The 16043-nt window shown below is 46.3% G+C and overlaps 2 protein-coding genes across 3 annotated transcripts in view; both read left to right on the top strand.

Annotated features, from left to right (window-relative positions):
• The window catches only part of LOC310775671 (melanopsin-A-like), a gene marked incomplete at both ends in the record, with an annotated part of 38593 nt that extends 37506 nt beyond the window's left edge, over window positions 1–1087 (top strand). The window contains one exon of the mRNA XM_083635820.1: window positions 845–1087. Within this exon, the coding sequence (XP_083491946.1) occupies window positions 845–1087 (243 nt within the window). The remainder of the gene's footprint in view (window positions 1–844) is intronic.
• Window positions 1088–6273: 5186 nt separating this feature from the next.
• ldb3b (LIM domain binding 3b) overlaps window positions 6274–16043 on the top strand; it is an 18173-nt gene continuing 8403 nt past the window's right edge. For both annotated transcript variants that reach the window (XM_083634835.1, XM_083634836.1), the window contains exons 1-3: window positions 6274–6549; window positions 13225–13376; window positions 13600–13675. In XM_083634835.1, coding sequence (XP_083490961.1) covers window positions 6454–6549; window positions 13225–13376; window positions 13600–13675 — 324 coding nt within the window. In that variant the 5' untranslated portion in view covers window positions 6274–6453. The remainder of the gene's footprint in view (window positions 6550–13224; window positions 13377–13599; window positions 13676–16043) is intronic.

Consider the following 16043-nt stretch of genomic DNA (forward strand, 5'->3'; position numbering starts at 1 on the left):
GATGCCATTTTATGTGATCGGGCTGAAACTTTCAGGAAGTGTAAAGAGCACCTGTGACCTAACGGAGCCGGATTCTTGAATTAGGCAATTAGGGATGACTAAATGGGCAAAAATGTGTGCCTAATTAGTGGCCAAAATGCCCCAACACAGGTTCAGTACCATGGAGAGCTCCAGAGTGGAGGAGCACACAGGTGCTCAGAATGGAGCAGCCAACAGGTGAGCAGAGTTTGTTAATCAGCCAGTGAAGTCTGGGGAGAGAGAGGAGAGGCTGCATGCCACACAGGGACGGCTATTGGGGAGGGGAAGGTGAAGGGGGAGGGGGGTCTGCTCAAGAAGTGCTGCTGGAGTATGCTTTCCCTCTGCCAGTTGTGTGTGTGGAGCCAGGACAGATCTAGTGGGGCTAATTGATCACAGCACCCCGGGTGATAGTCTGACCCCATCAACTGCACTGTGGTTAAGCCATTCATCAATCCCACCAATCGAAGCCTTTGATCAGCTCTGCCTGTTTCACGCCTGACTTCTGCTGGCAGGTTAAGTGGAGTGGAGGCTTATTGACCCAGCTTAGAGCCACAGTTGATAAACCCACATTGCATACAGCCACCTACTCACCTCTTGAGACACTGTTGAGTCAAAGTTACCATACCTGATCTCTCAATACTCTGTCTCTCTCCCTCTGCCTCTCTCTCTCTCTGTCTGTCTGTCTGTCTCTCTCTGTCTCCACCCCCCCTCTCTGTCTGTCTCTCTCTACCTCTCTCTCTCTCTCTCTCTCTCCCCCCCTCTCTCTCTGTCTGTCTCTCTGTCTCCCCCTCTCTCTCTCTCTCTCTCTCTCTCCCTCTCTCCATAGTTGGATAATGTGATGGAGGAGTCACGGTCGAAGGCTGCGTGCAGGGAGACGTCCTCCATCATCGTCACCTCCATATCCAGCCCCAGCATCTTGCAAAGTCCCCAAGGTTTCCATGGCAACCAACCCGCCAACCTCAAAATAATCAAAACTTGTAGCTCCGTCGCCAAGGAGCCCCTGGAGATAGCCAGACTGGAGACACCATTACCATGCATAGAAGGACGAAAAAGCAACGACAATGTGTAAACTGTGTGTGTGTGTTTGTGTGTGTGTGTGTGTGTGTGTGTGTGTGTGTGTGTGTGTGTGTGTGTGTGTGTGTGTGTGTGTGTGTGTGTGTGTGTGTGTCACGGGAGCAAGGGGGGCAGCACGAGACCCGGAACTGGGGGCTAACTCGCTATTTAAAACAATGGGCACGGATGTAAATTTTGTAAATAAACAAGACACGTACGTGGTCTGAGCTTCGGTTTTTAGCCCGAATATTAGAAAAGACCCCACTGATTCATAACAGGTTTTAAGTCATGTTATAGCAGTCGGGCGCACTTAGTGACAAGCAAGACAGCAGTAAAACGGACAGGTTTTTGGATTGAGTTTGGTGTCAGTGGGCATAACCCATAAGAGAGTGAGCCCCGATCCCCCAGTAAAAACAGTGGAAATAACTCTGGAGTGTCCGTGCGTATGGGACTTTTCTGTACCAGCATGCGGTTATTTTCCCCTATTTATTTCTTTTGCATGTTTTCCTATCTGGAGGAAACCCCAGGGGAGCATGGGGAGAACACGCAAACTCCACACAGAAAGGCCCTTTTTGACAACCCCACCTGGGCCGTAGGCACTGAGGACATGGGGATGGGGAGACACCCTGAGCGCCCACAGTGTCCCAGGCGGGAGTCGAACCCAGGACCTTCTTGCTGTGAGGCGACAGCACTACCACTGTGCCACCATGCCCCCTATTTGCTATTGATGGCATCTCAAAAGCAGAGCATGCTCTTTTTGTCTTTTTGTACAGTTTTTGAGCGTGCGAGCGCAAATGTTTAGTGTGTACTGTGTTTACATACATGCGTGCATATTTGCATACATACTGTGACAACCCTCCCACTCTCCTGGCCTTGCTTTGCAGGAGCCTGGTGGGGTGACGCATCAGTCAGCCTCTAGAAGGCGCTAGTCCTTTCAGGTGTTTTCAATGTGTTCAGCCCTAGACTAGACAAAAGAACAGAACAAAAGGTGTGGTGAGGAGGGAGAGAAACCGATTGGTCTGAAGGTCTTCTTAAGGTCAATGAGTGCATAGGGCCCATGTGCACCCAATCAGCCTAACCCATCCCTTCTGCAGGCTACAGGAGAGACAAGACACACAGCAGCAGCAGTGAGGGTCGTCACATGCTGTATGTGAGTCTTACATGTCCTTACGTGACAGCTAGATGGTTTACGTTGGAGCGGATGGCAGAGGAACAAAAAATGAGCCTTAGAAAACATACAATGTGAAAAGTCGACTGGTCTACGAAACGTTTTGCTCTTTTCGACTATATTTGAGGATGTGTGAATATGAATACAATATTAAGATAAGATGTTTTACTTGTAAACCTGGTAGTCTCGCTTGCCAGACTATCTCCGCTGTACCCGTGCAGGAGAGGGTCTGCCTGCTCTTACTCTCACTCTGGTCTAGCGGGGGGGAAAAGGCTCTGTTATCTTTACAACCATCCACCGAAAGCACCAAGCAGGCCTGCTTTATTGCACAATCCAAATCTTCATCAAAACTTGCCATTTTCGGCATGTAGCAACGAGCTAGTGTTGTTGTTTCACAGCGCCGGAGGCGACCATAGATCGACACGCAGGGAGCGGAAAGGAAATCCATAAATGGTCGGAGCCGGTTGGTCAGAGCCTGTTGAAGCCAATGGCAGAGCTTGCAGGGAGCGGAAAGGGATTTTCTTCCGCTGCCGACTGAAATGGTCGGCACCAATGGCAGAGCTTAGCCCTGCTGCCTGCTTCCAGGCAGTCAGAATATGACACAGATATGCACACACACACACACACACACACACACACACACACACACACATACATACACACACACACACACACACACACACACACACACACACACACACACACACACACACACACACAGGAGCGGACACAACCTGCCCCCTCTGGCTCTATGTCAATGGAAAAATCATTGAAATACAGTAGCACCTCTGTCACCTCTCACCCAACTCTGTGCGTGTGTGTGTGTGTGTGTGTGTGTGTGTGTGTGTGTGTGCTTGCGCGCATGCATGCATGTGTGCGGCGCAAATCAGTGTGTGTCTATTGCGTGTGCAGGCGATCACAGGTTAATTTGATTAGTCCAAAGGGTATCGCTGAGTGTTTGGTATGGTAGGCTATATAAGTCCCGCACACTACACTAAACACACAGCACCACATTGATAAGCTGTGTGTGTGTGTGTGTGTGTGTGTGTGTGTGTGTGTGTGTGTGTGTGTGCGTGCGTGCGTGCATGTGTGTGTGCGTGTATGCGTGTGCGTGCGTGTGCATAGCGTGTCAAGAAATGTCCTCAGTACTGTACTTGCCCTTTTGATGCCATACATTGCTGTAAAATGATCTTTATATACGGGTGGCAGATTGATAACTTAATCTACTGTTGACTGTTGGTAGTTATCGGTTCACACCAAACCACACACAGTCACATGCATACCCAAAGACGAACAAAACCACTTCCACTTGTCACAATTCACTTGAACAACACTCTCCGAAGCTTCTTTTTTCATTCTACATTGCGGTTCCCTTTGAGATTTTTCCAATTGCTGCATCATTGACCTATGATTGTATTACGGTAATCCTTCTAATGTTGTAAATTACATTATGTTGTAATTTATGTTGGTAAAATTATAATTATAATTATAATCTCATTAAAGTCTTAGTAGAAGAGGCAACAAAGGTTGATACATTCCCAATGTTGCCCACTTGTCACACAATATTTAATGTAGGCTACAAAATTGCATATGATGAAAACATTATATTATATACGGTATATATATATATATATATATATATATATATATATATATATATATATATATATATATATATGCATTATGAAAATATATATAAAACATTATTTAAATTGAAATTCTGTTCTAATGAAGTGATGGTTTCATGTTGATTTTGTTATGGATGATGTCCAAAATGTTTTATTTGTGTTTTTATTTATTTTTCTAAATAAAAATGTGAAATCCTGTGTGGCTCGTCGCTGTCTCCATCACTTTTTTCAGGCCTGAATTATGCTTGAACTAGATCTTCATTGCATTGTCCTGTAATTCATTACGGTTATCGCGATTCTAGATGATTCTGTCCTCCAGTGGATTACACTCTCCCCACCATGACACAAACCCACCGTCAACTCCATCATCCATCCCCTAGTGGCTCAACAGAGGACTGCAGCTCCGACTGACTTATGCGTTTTAGTCCATTCCCAATAAGTCATCAGGTCAATGTCCTTGCTCTGACCTCTGGCAGTGATCCATGACCTCTGCAGCTGACAGCTGGAGTATCTTGATGTCAGAGAGCAGAATGGTATTAGTGTAGAGATCATATCCCAGCATGTCAGAGACTAATTTGACTGAGAATAATGTCTCTTGACCTGAATAGGCGTCCCTACAGAGCTATGGCCCCCTCTAGAGGTGGGTGTAGGCACTGCTGTTGCTGTGTGAGTGTGGGTGGGAGAGAGAGAGATTGATCCATAGGGTCGTCATGCTGTCCCTCTCTCTCTCCCCCTCTCTCACTTTCTCTATCACAGTGGCGGCTCCAGAGATTTTTGTCTTGGTAGGGCTAAGGTGGGGCTGAATTATTCAGTGATGGGGCTGAGGGATGTACTGTATAGCCTATTCACAGGGCCAGACGGACGCGCCGCCGCGCAGCGTTCAAAAGTCAGTTTCAAGCATTATATGCCAACTATCAATGCCTCTGTTGATTCACAAACAACAGCAAGTTCAGTGTCAACAGCATCACAGTCAACCCTGCCTATACAGAGCATGAAGCAGTGGTCACCAACCCTTTTAAGCCCAAGACCCCTGACTGACCTCAGGCTTGGTGAAAGACAAGATCTACTATCGGGCTCAGGAAACAATCCCAGAGTGCAATGCAAATGATTGCGCAATTCACTGATTTGGTTGATTTACAACGGTAAGTAACTCATTCATAATATTGGCTACAAGAGGACGCTAACCAGTTGGCATTTTGCCCTGTGTTCAAGCTCCACCCCCTCTCCACCGCAAGACCCATTATTGCAGCCTTTCACACAACTCTGCCACCCCACCCTCCAATAAAAGGAAGCAAATGCAAATAAAACACCAGAACAGACACTGTGTGACAGCAACTAAAATGGCGACAGCGTGTGGGTCTCAGAAACTTGACATCACATTCCCAAGACCTTATTGAAGTGTTGAGAGAAAAGGACAGCCCAGATTGTACTTCCAACTTGAGGCCTTTGAATTAGGCTAATTGTATTTGAATTACGGTATATGAAATGCTTTGGTCCAACTTTCAAATTGATGCAACCAAGAAAACTAACATCAAACAGGCCATAGCTGTCTTGCTTTAAGTAGGCTATTTTACAAATACACCATACCTTTCATTCTAATTGTTGTTTCCTTCCCGAGCACAATGAACGAGAGAGAGACACAGACAGACAGAGAGAGAAAGGAAGGGAGAGAGAGGGATGGAGGGAGGGAGAGAGAGATGAAGTGGCGAAAGAATTGGGAATGACGTAGAGTCAGAGGGATTGATATAGGCTGCCAGGAGCATGAACCAACAGCAGTGAGTGTGAGGCAGTGTTTGTGTGTGTGTGTGTGTGTGTGTTTGAGAGAGAGAGAGAGAGAGAGAATGTGTTGCAGTAAGAGGGGTCTATATTGGCGATGTGAATCTGCAGCAAGGCATTCTGGGGCTTCGCGTTACAGGCCTTATAAGGGCCACGGGGCCCCTGAGTGTCCGCTCGCCTCTCTGCTATTCTTAGGCTGTCTGTCCCTCACCCTCAGTGCCCTGCAGGCAAATAACACTTCTGCTCTTTATTAGCAGCTTCTTAGCACTTTTCCACACTTGACACTTGACTCGTATTGGAGGGGTTTGTTCTTTCCTCAGGGTAAGAACTTGTGAGGCTTTCACAGCCTGGGTGTTCAGGTTGTTGGGAGTTTCTAGTGGGGAGAGACAGTTTTCTGGTTGTCTGCGATCTCTCAGCTTGGCTCTGCCCTCTGTGTGTGTGTGCGTGTGTGTGTGTGTGTGTGTGTGTGTGTGTGTGTGTGTGTGTGTGTGTGCGCGCGCGCGCGTGTGCGTGTGTGTGTTATGTGTATGTGTGTTTGTGCCCGTGTGCATTACAGAGGTACCTGACCCACCCACCCACCCCTCCACCAACCAACCACCACCCCCGGGTGCTTGTCCTGAGAGCTGGGAGCAGACAGGGAGACGAGGTTAGAAACAGCCAGGACCGACGGGGTTGAAAGTGCCACGGAAACCACCAGCGCCCGGGAGACAAGGATAGCAGGGGGGAGGCCAGAGCAGGAAGAAGCAGACACACACAGCCAGGGAGTAGCAGGAGGAGGGTCAACGTTTACCGGGGTTCAGTAGCCGAAAGATGAGCACATACACGGTGAGTCTGAACGGCCCCGCGCCATGGGGATTCAGACTACAGGGAGGAAAGGACTTCAACATGCCCCTCACCTTCTCCAGGGTAAGGCCACCATTTATTATGACAAAATGTAATACACAAACAATGACACAATGAAATGCAGGATGACAAAATAATGCACTGACAATGTCACATGATGATGACCTATGACAAAGTAGCACATAAACGATGTCAAACGGATATGTATTCTGACAGAATAACTGACACATCATATGAACCAACACACCCAATGCACAGTGATGTCATGCCTCTCTTTCAACGAACTGCTTTGTCAATTGCTGCTGCTTGAATTTGAGATGGCTTGACCAGGAAGGGGTGCATGTACGGTACACACACGATGGAAGGGGTGCATGTACGGTACACACATGATGGCATGTTTGTGCGTGTGTGTGTATAACATGTATGTGCAGATGTGACTATGTATGTGCGATGGCTGAGCAGCGATGATGTAATGTTGCGATGCGTGGTGACGATAGGGAGCTTTATAGAATTCATCAGTGGTGGACAGCCCCCTGAAATAGTTTTCCTACTGCACCAGTTGGCTTTCCTAGAAAACTGCTCAAATAGATTTTTCTTATAAGAAAAACATCAAAAAGTACTCACTAATGTCTCCTACTGCCCCCCACACCCCACACCTCCCATCCCAAAAAACAAAAAACAAAACTATGAACGGGTCACCTACTTTGCTATGGACCTTGCAAATAGTTTTACGGGTCATTATCCACCTAGGAGGGTCGTTCTTTTGACCACAGCAAAATAAGCTCAGCTAATGGAAGTAAGGGTAATTGCTTAAAAATAAGTATGAGCAAAATGTACTGTGTGTAAAATACTCAGATACCCACTCAGATACAGTTCCCAGTGTAGAATAACCAGTTTTCACTATAGTTACTTTCCACTTCTGCAATAGAGCACCACTAGACTGCAACCCAGTCTCTCTCCCTCTCTGGCAGGACTGAGGTCTGCTGATGTATTTACGGCGTTTCCTTTAAATAGCATTGGCAGAGAGGTGGCTGGAGAGAGGGGTGGGAACGGCCCGGGGCAGGAGAGGAGAGGGGGAAAGGAGGGGAGGAGAGAGGAGGAGAGGAGAGGAGAGGAGATGAGAGGAGGAGAGGAGAGGAGAGGAGAGGAAAGAAGATGAGAGGAGAGGAGTAGATGAAAGCAGAGGAGGGGAGAGGAGATGAGAGGAGGAGAGGAGAGGAGAGGAGGAGAGGAGATGAGAGGAGGAGAGGAGATGAAAGCAGAGGAGGGGAGCGGAGATGAGAGGAGGAGAGGAGAGGAGGAGAGGAGATGAAAGGAGAGAAGGGGAGAGGAGAGGAGATGAGAGGAGGAGAGGAGAGGAAAGAAGATGAGAGGAGAGGAGAGGAGATGAAAGGAGATGAGAGGAGGAGAGGAGAGAAAAGGAGAGGAGAGGAGAGGAAAGAAGAGGAGAGGAGAGGAGAGGGGGAGAGGAGGGGAGAGGAGAAGGGAAGAGGAGAGGAGAGGAGATGAGAGGAGAGGAGAGGAGAGGAGAGGAGAGGAGAGGAGAGGAGAGGAGAGGAGAGGAGAGGAGAGGAGAGGAGAGCAGAGGAGAGGAGAGGAGAGCAGAGCAGAGAGGGGGAGAGGAGAAGAAAGGAGAGGAGAGCAGGAGAGGAGAGGAAAAGAGAGGAGGAGAGGAAGCTTGTGTTACCTTTAAGCATTATTCCTCTCATTGTGGTCCGTTTCAGTTGCAGCTTTTGGAGCCACTCCTATGGGCAGTGACAGTGTGTCATCATGATGGATGGTTGATAGATGGATGCGAGTATGTATGTATGGATGTATGTATGTATAGATGTATGTGTGTGTGTGTGTGTGTGTGTGTGTGTGTGTGTGTGTGTGTGTGTGTGTGTGTGTGTGTGTGTGTGTGTGTGTATGTATGGACAGACAGCTGGACGGATAGATAGATGGATTAGGCCCAATGAGATCAAAGAGAAAAGGAGGAGTAGAGTGAGGGATGAGGAAGCAATGGATGAGAGAGTCTCTGGTCTGCTCACCTGAGTGCGTGCGTGTGTGTGTGTGTGTGTGTGTGTGTGTGTGTGTGTGTGTGTGTGTGTGTGTGTGTGTGTGTGTGTGTGTGTGTGTGTGTGTGTGTGTGTGTGATGACCTGTTGGTAATCAGGTTATTTTGGTGAGGTCCATGGCTCCAAACATATTGACCTGTGATCCCAGGCTTTGCTAACCAGGATCAGGATCCTTGATCCATGTCCAGTAGACATTGTATTGCTGGCTTTGTGTTGATCCTGCGGTGGCGATGGGCTCTGAGCCTCTGACACACGAAACAGTGCGTCGGCTTGACGTGACGATCTAGGCTGACATGACAGTTTGACGTGACGATCTAGGCTGACATGACAGTTTGACGCAACGCCCCAACGGTTTGGATTTCAGCCTACTTTTGCCAGGAACTAAGAAAAGAAAGAGGGAAGCTGATGAGGCAAGACCAGTGTTGGCCAAGTTACTCAGGAAGTGTAATACATTACTTATTAATCCTTAAAAAAAATATGATGTTACTTTACGTATTACTTACCGGTAGTTACATTAATCATTATATTACTATATTACGTTTGCTACCCCCCTTCCGAAAAGTGACGTACAACCTGTGATGTACAACCTGTTTAGCCAGTTCCTTTTAGAACTGAATCCACTTTATTAACCTTACAGGAGGAGTCAACAATCAGCCAAACTACATACTTTTTTTATTTAACTGCCTACCTATAGGACCAAAAATGGCATTCTGGCACAACAGTAGTCTTGCATACTGTAGCTAAACCTATACACAGAAAGTAATGCAGTAACTCGAGCTACTTGTATTACTTACTGTGTAATACATGTATAATTACTGTTTTGGAAATTGTAATCCCTTACACTACTCGTTACTGGGAAAAGTAATATATTAATAACGCGTTACTGAGTAATGCGTTACTGGGCAAGACAGTGACTTCCTCACTTCATGTTATACAACACTCTGACACTGGTCATCATAATGTGACGAAGACACATCAAACTTACCTGTCCAATGCGGATGCTGCTGACTTTGAGTGTTATGATGCCAAACTTGTTCATCTCTGGAGATCTCGCTTCTCTTTTAGCAGAGTCCTGCCCAACACAATAATGGTCATAAAATTAATTTAACAATTTAACTTCCACTCTAATGATATGCTTCTTTCTGGCTTCTGATTGGCTAATATGTTAGGCAAGCTCTTGTACTGTATGGTTGGAAAATAAAGTATTTCTGTATAAGCTAAATGTTTCCCCCCTATGGATTTGACCTAAAAATGGCCAAATATGTGTTTTACATGAACTCGATTGAATAGCATGCTTGACATTTTCATGTTTAAAGTGGGTGACATATGGTAGAGAAAAAGGTGTGCTGGATTTATTGGTTCATATTTTCTCTGCCTGAGAACATCTCTGTTTTACACTTCACACAACTCTGCTCTCTGCTCAATCTTTGTAAACACCAGCTTCGGATGTGCACGCACACACACACACACACACACACACACACACACACACACACACACATGCACGTGCGCACAAACACACACATACGCACACACACGCGTGCGTGCATACACGCGTGGATGCATGTGTGCATGTGGTGCACACGCACACACACACACACACACACACACGCGCGCGCGCGTGCACACACACACACACACACACACACACACACACACAAGCCAGTATAGCTATCTTATTGAGGACATTCCTTGACAGGTTAGCCGCTAACCCCAACCTTAACCATCACCAATAAATGCCTAAACCCCAATCTAACCTAACCCTTAAAACCAGCTCTTAACCCTCAAACAGCTGTCCTCACTTTCCTCAAATGTACTCACTTCCCAGGTATAAGACTCAAATTGGTCCTCACTAAGATAGCTACAGTGTATACAAACACACACACACACACACACACACACACACACACACACACACACACACACACACACACACACACATACACACACACACACACACACACACACACACACACACACATACACAAACACACACACACACGCACACACGCACGCACGCGCAAATTAATACGCGGTAGATATACAGAAGTAATCAAAGGAATAAGAACACACGTGAAGCAGATAAAGCAGAGGATTGACTTGTTAAGGTAAATAGAGGGGGGTTATTGAAAGAGAGAGAGAGAGAGAGAGAGAGAGAGAGTCAGGGAAGTCTTGTGTGAATGTCAGCAGCAGGTGCTTGGGAGGTGGGGGGGGGGGGTACCCAGCGGGGTCAAACACAGCAAAGCGGCAGGCATCAACAGCGCTGCTTATTTTTAACTCTTTAACGAGTTGCCTGTAAGCCTAAACCCAATATATGCGTACAGCAAGCCTCTCGCAATACTGAGGTCCCTAAAAACTTGGCTCTGTCCAGTTTAACCACAAAAGTCTCTATGTGGCTTTGTAAAAGTGGTAATAGGCTGTATATTGAGCTTAGGTCAACGCATGCCTGTTGACAGAGGACCACACTGGCACTTGAGCTGCTTACAATGTACAACTTCTCTTTGGTTTTGTATTTTACTGTCAAATGTATGATTCAATTGAATCTTCATTGAACAGGTTGAGTCAAGTAAAACGAAAACAGATAAGGGCACCTGCTACCTCCACAATAAAAGCATTTTAAAAATGGTTATGTCTGAAGTCTGAAAAGATGTATTCTCTCTAGATCAGTGGTTCTCAAACTTTTTTGGCTTCAGTACCCCCTTTCCCTGATTTCTGAATCAAAGTACCCCCTATACTCGACTACAACATTTTGCTAACTGCCAGAGAAAACTATCACATATGATGCAATGAATGAATGATAACCCACCTTTTGGAGAATATAACATTACAAAATGTACCTCCACGGGTACGCGTACCCCAGTTTGGGAACCCCTGCTCTAGTCCATGTACACAGGCTGATCCGACACAAGATACACCTCCAGACATGATCATTAGGTGACATTCTTCTTTGACTTGACACTCAGTGGCTCTGGAACTGAGCTCCCAGACTTCTTCCCTCACTAAAACAGTTTGTGTCAGCTTATTAGGGGCGTTTTATTACCCTTAAATGCGATGGTGAATTAATTGAATCTGTATTTCTGCCAGACAGCCCAATTTTGCTGTCAAGGTTGATTAGAGTGTAGGAGAAAGTGTGGTTCCACTCCGCTGGTCAGCCTAACACAGAGATGCCCTCCAGCCATTCATGTGTGGCCTAACACAGAGATGTCCTCCAGCCGTTTTTGTGTGGGGCTGAAGGATGTATTTATTTCGCTTCGTCAGCTTTTCTCTTTACCTTTGTGGCTTGGGACATCAGGCTTATTCATTGAGTTGGTACCCATACTGAATAAGTAACAGTGTGGAATCAGGTGCTACACTACAGGCTATCCCAGAAGAAGTCATGCGTCTGCTGAGCTGAAATGATGCTGAAACAGTGAATCATCATCATCATCATAACTAAAAGGGAGCATGTGGGCTCTGCAATTTTTGTCCCGTGGGCTCTGCAATTTTTGTCCCGTCCCGGGAAGTGATGTCACTCAACTGGAAGTGATGTCATCAGTGCTTCAGTGATGTCATAAGAGCAATTGTGATATCATCAGTGATGCGAAGTTGCGAAGACATCATCAGGGATGTCATAAGAGCAGTTGAGCCCGCACAGCCAACCCGATCTCCAAAAAAATTGTAAAATACCAACGTTTGTGGACAAACGTTGGTATTTTACAATGTCGGCTAAGAAATTGTAAAATGGGAACGTATGCGTCTACAGCGGTGGGCGTGGTTTGGGCGTGTTTTACGGAGATTTTCTGTTTCTAACCCCTCCCCCTACTCTAATCCTAACCCTAAAATCTCAGAACGTTACTATTTTACAATTTTCGAGCCGAAATTGTAAAATAGCAACATTGGTCCATATCGTTGGTATTATACAATTTTCTGTGAGACTGTGTTGGCACAGCGGCTGAGCTGCGTATGCAAGCTGCAGTGCTAGCTCGGCGAGCTGCAGGGTGGGCGGATAGCGAGCCTGCGCAGAAAAGTACTTTGATTTTTCCTCATATGCATACAGTAGTTTCTTATTTCAGCCGGGGGAATCAGGTTGTACGTATAGACGTTTTGAAGCCTTGAGTTTGGCCTTTTTGCCGTCGCCATCTTGGTTATTTCGAAGCAGAAGCAGCTTGCATAGGACCATCATTTACAAAGTGAACATCATGCTGTATTGAAGAGGACTTGAAACGCAATTGAGACCATAAAACTCATTGGGAAAGTAAATCAAGTGAGACGTGGGGTCATTTTCCCATTGACTTCCACACACAATCGGACTTCTTTTTGAGTGGAGTTGCCCCTGCTGGCTATTAGAAATATTTAAGTTAAAATAAAGGTTTAAGTTATGTCCACATTGCTTATTGTAGCTTATTGTTGAGCAGCTGTACAGACCTTCATATAATGTGTATCAGCCATTTTCCTCAGCTGTTTGGACTTTCATATTGGTGTACGTATGTCAGCGCGCGCGCACGCACGCACGCACGCACGCACGCACGCACGCACGCACGCACGCACGCACGCACACACACACACACACACACACACACACACACAATCAGATTTGCATGTGTGTGTGTGCGTGTGTGTGTGTGTGTGTGTGTATGTGTGTGTGTCCCAAGGAATTTGTGTGGGTGGTTGTAGTGTGACCTGCTCTGTCGACCTCTCCATAGATAACTCCAGGCAGCAAGGCGGCGGGTGGCAGCCTGGCCCAGGGTGACATCATCTCAGCCATCGACGGGGTCAGCACCGACGGGATGACGCACATGGAAGCCCAGAACAAGATCAAGTCTGCCAGCAGCAAACTGACACTCTCCATGCAGAAGTAAACAGCCTGTAGTGTACAGTACACACATGGACACACTCAATATACATGTCTTCTCCACCTGCTTAAATAGATGATACGCAATCTTTGTTTTAGGGCAGTCATGGGCAATATTGCTTTAAGGGACAAATCAATTTAAACATATTGGGTGTTTGGAGGGAGGAAATCCATTGGTGGCCTATGGCAATTGAATTTGAATTTAAATGTAAATTCCGGTCATTAGGTCAAGACGTCCGACATCAGTTCTCACAACAACTGCAAGAATGGACTCGCCACTGCCAGTCATCCCCCACCAGAAGGTATGAACACACATGGGATTTGCATTTGCAAGTACTGTAAATGCACCCACATGCCACCTCAACAAATATAAACAGATCAACACAAAAGGTACAATCTATCCACACAAATATAAGATGTATGTCTGTGTGTCTTATGTAAGATGTAGCCTATGTCTGTAGGCTATGTGTTATATATACGATGTATGTTTGTAGGCTATGTGTTTTATGTAAGATGTATGTCTGTAGGCTGTGTTTCTGGTGTATATGAACTTGTGTATTGTCCTGTGTTTGTATGAATGATATCATTGACAGCAAAAAGCACTATTGGGCCACTGACTGTCTGTGTCCTGCTGCCCTCTAGTGTAAAATATTCACAGTGCAACTGCAGGAATTTTGGAGCAGCCTGGGGGTCTAGGGTCAACAAGACAGAAACACCAACCAGTGGATGAAGAAATGAAGAAAAACAACCTATCTATCTATCTATCTATCTATCTATCTATCTATCTATCTATCTATCTATCTATCTATCTATATATCATCTATATATCTACAGTATCTATCTATCTATCTATCTATCTATCTATCTATCTATCTATCTATCTATCTAGCTATCTATCTAGCTATCTATCTAGCTATCATCTATCTATGTATCTATCATTTATCTATCTATCTATCTATCTATCTATCTATCTATCTATCTATCTATCTATCTATCTATCTATCTATCTATCTATCTATCTATCTATCTGACCTCTTCTCCTCCTTTTTAAGGAGGGGGTAAAAGAGGAGATTGGGCCTAAAGTTGTTGAAGAAGAGGTTGAAATGGAGCAGCCAGTGTCCTGTGGAATCCGCCTGGCTAGAAGACCGTCCACAAAGTATCTCTTCCAAGCCCCTAAAAAGGACCTTGAGCCGCCAGCCCCTCCGACCCCTCTCCCAACCCCTCTCCCGACCCCTCTCCCAACCCCTCTACCGACCCCTCTCCCGACCCCTCTCCCGACCCCTCTCCTGACCCCGGTCAAACCCCCCGCCTCGCCCACTCCGGCTGCAGTTGTTTCTCCACCCAGCCAGTGGGGGCAGTACAACTCGCCCATCGGCCTTTACTCTGCCCAGACTCTCAGAGAGATGGAGCTGATGCAGGGAAAGTCAGGAGAGCGGCCGGCGGCTGCCAGCGGACTGTCCTTCCTAGGGTAGGTAACCACAGGAGGACTATCCTCCAGTCATGTGACACTGAGAGGGGAAGAAGGTCTAACTCACTTGAAGACAACAATGCTACAACCAACAATCCCACCGAAACTAACGCAACACAACTAATGCAATGGCAGGTTCCACAGAGTCTAACAGATGAAGTCACTGAGCACTGAGTCACAACATGACGCCCAGCCTACCTGTGGGTCACTCTGGAGGAATGGGCACATGGCGCCACCCCCGCGCCGCCTGCCCTGTTTGTCACATTAACAAGGCGGCTGTGATGAGAACAGATACGGAGAACTTTCCATCATCGTGCCAGGATACATTCTGCTCTATTTCTGGAACGTGCACATGAACACATCTGGCCTGAGTCCATGTAACAGAGGAGCAGGTGACCTATCACAGTGCAGGGTCACTGGAGGATCTGTGTTACAGACAGATTGGAGGCGCTTTACTCAAGGCCACCTCGAGTGACCTCATCTCCGCAATTCTAATGTCTAAGCCCTTCGGAAAAGAAAAATATATATAGTCTCCATCAAACTATGAGGATAGGAATGTGAATGGGTTTTTGATACTGCGCCTGTCTCGCCAAAATCGTTGTTTGTTTCTTCGGGTGCGTAGGTTTGAGGTTTTAAACCACTGGTTTACTAGAGTATTCAAACGAAAATCAAAAAAGGAAACCAGAGTGCTGAGGTGGCAAAATATTTCTTTACATGGTGTTAAAGATTGCTAGAATAATTGCAGTTTCAGCAGCATAGGATCTTCATCCAGCCATCATGGGTGCAAAGTAAGTTTATGTACCATGTCTGATTAAAAAACTATTTTTGCTATCTCAGCAACCTGATTTATTAATTAATTTCTTTACCACGGTGCTGATTAAGAAGCCCCGCCGGGGTCATAAGATGGAAAAGTCAGGACAGTCACTCACTCACTCACTCACTCACTCACTCACTCACTCACTCACTCACTCACTCACTCACTCACTCACTCACTCACTCACTCACTCACTCACTCACTCAGTCAGGATGTTTAATAAGTTTAGTGATTAAAGGGCCATAGCTAGGGATAGGAAGGTGGTAGAGAGTTGGGATTCGAGGGGTGTGTAGGGATAGTAGCTAGGGGGATATGGGTGGTGTTGAGGGGTGTGTAGGGATAGTAGCTAGGGGGATATGGGTGGTGTTGAGGGGTGGGTAGGGATAGT

This window comes from Poromitra crassiceps, assembly GCF_964638095.1.
Source record: "Poromitra crassiceps genome assembly, chromosome: 4".
In the NCBI taxonomy this organism is placed as follows: Eukaryota; Metazoa; Chordata; class Actinopteri; order Beryciformes; family Melamphaidae; genus Poromitra; species Poromitra crassiceps.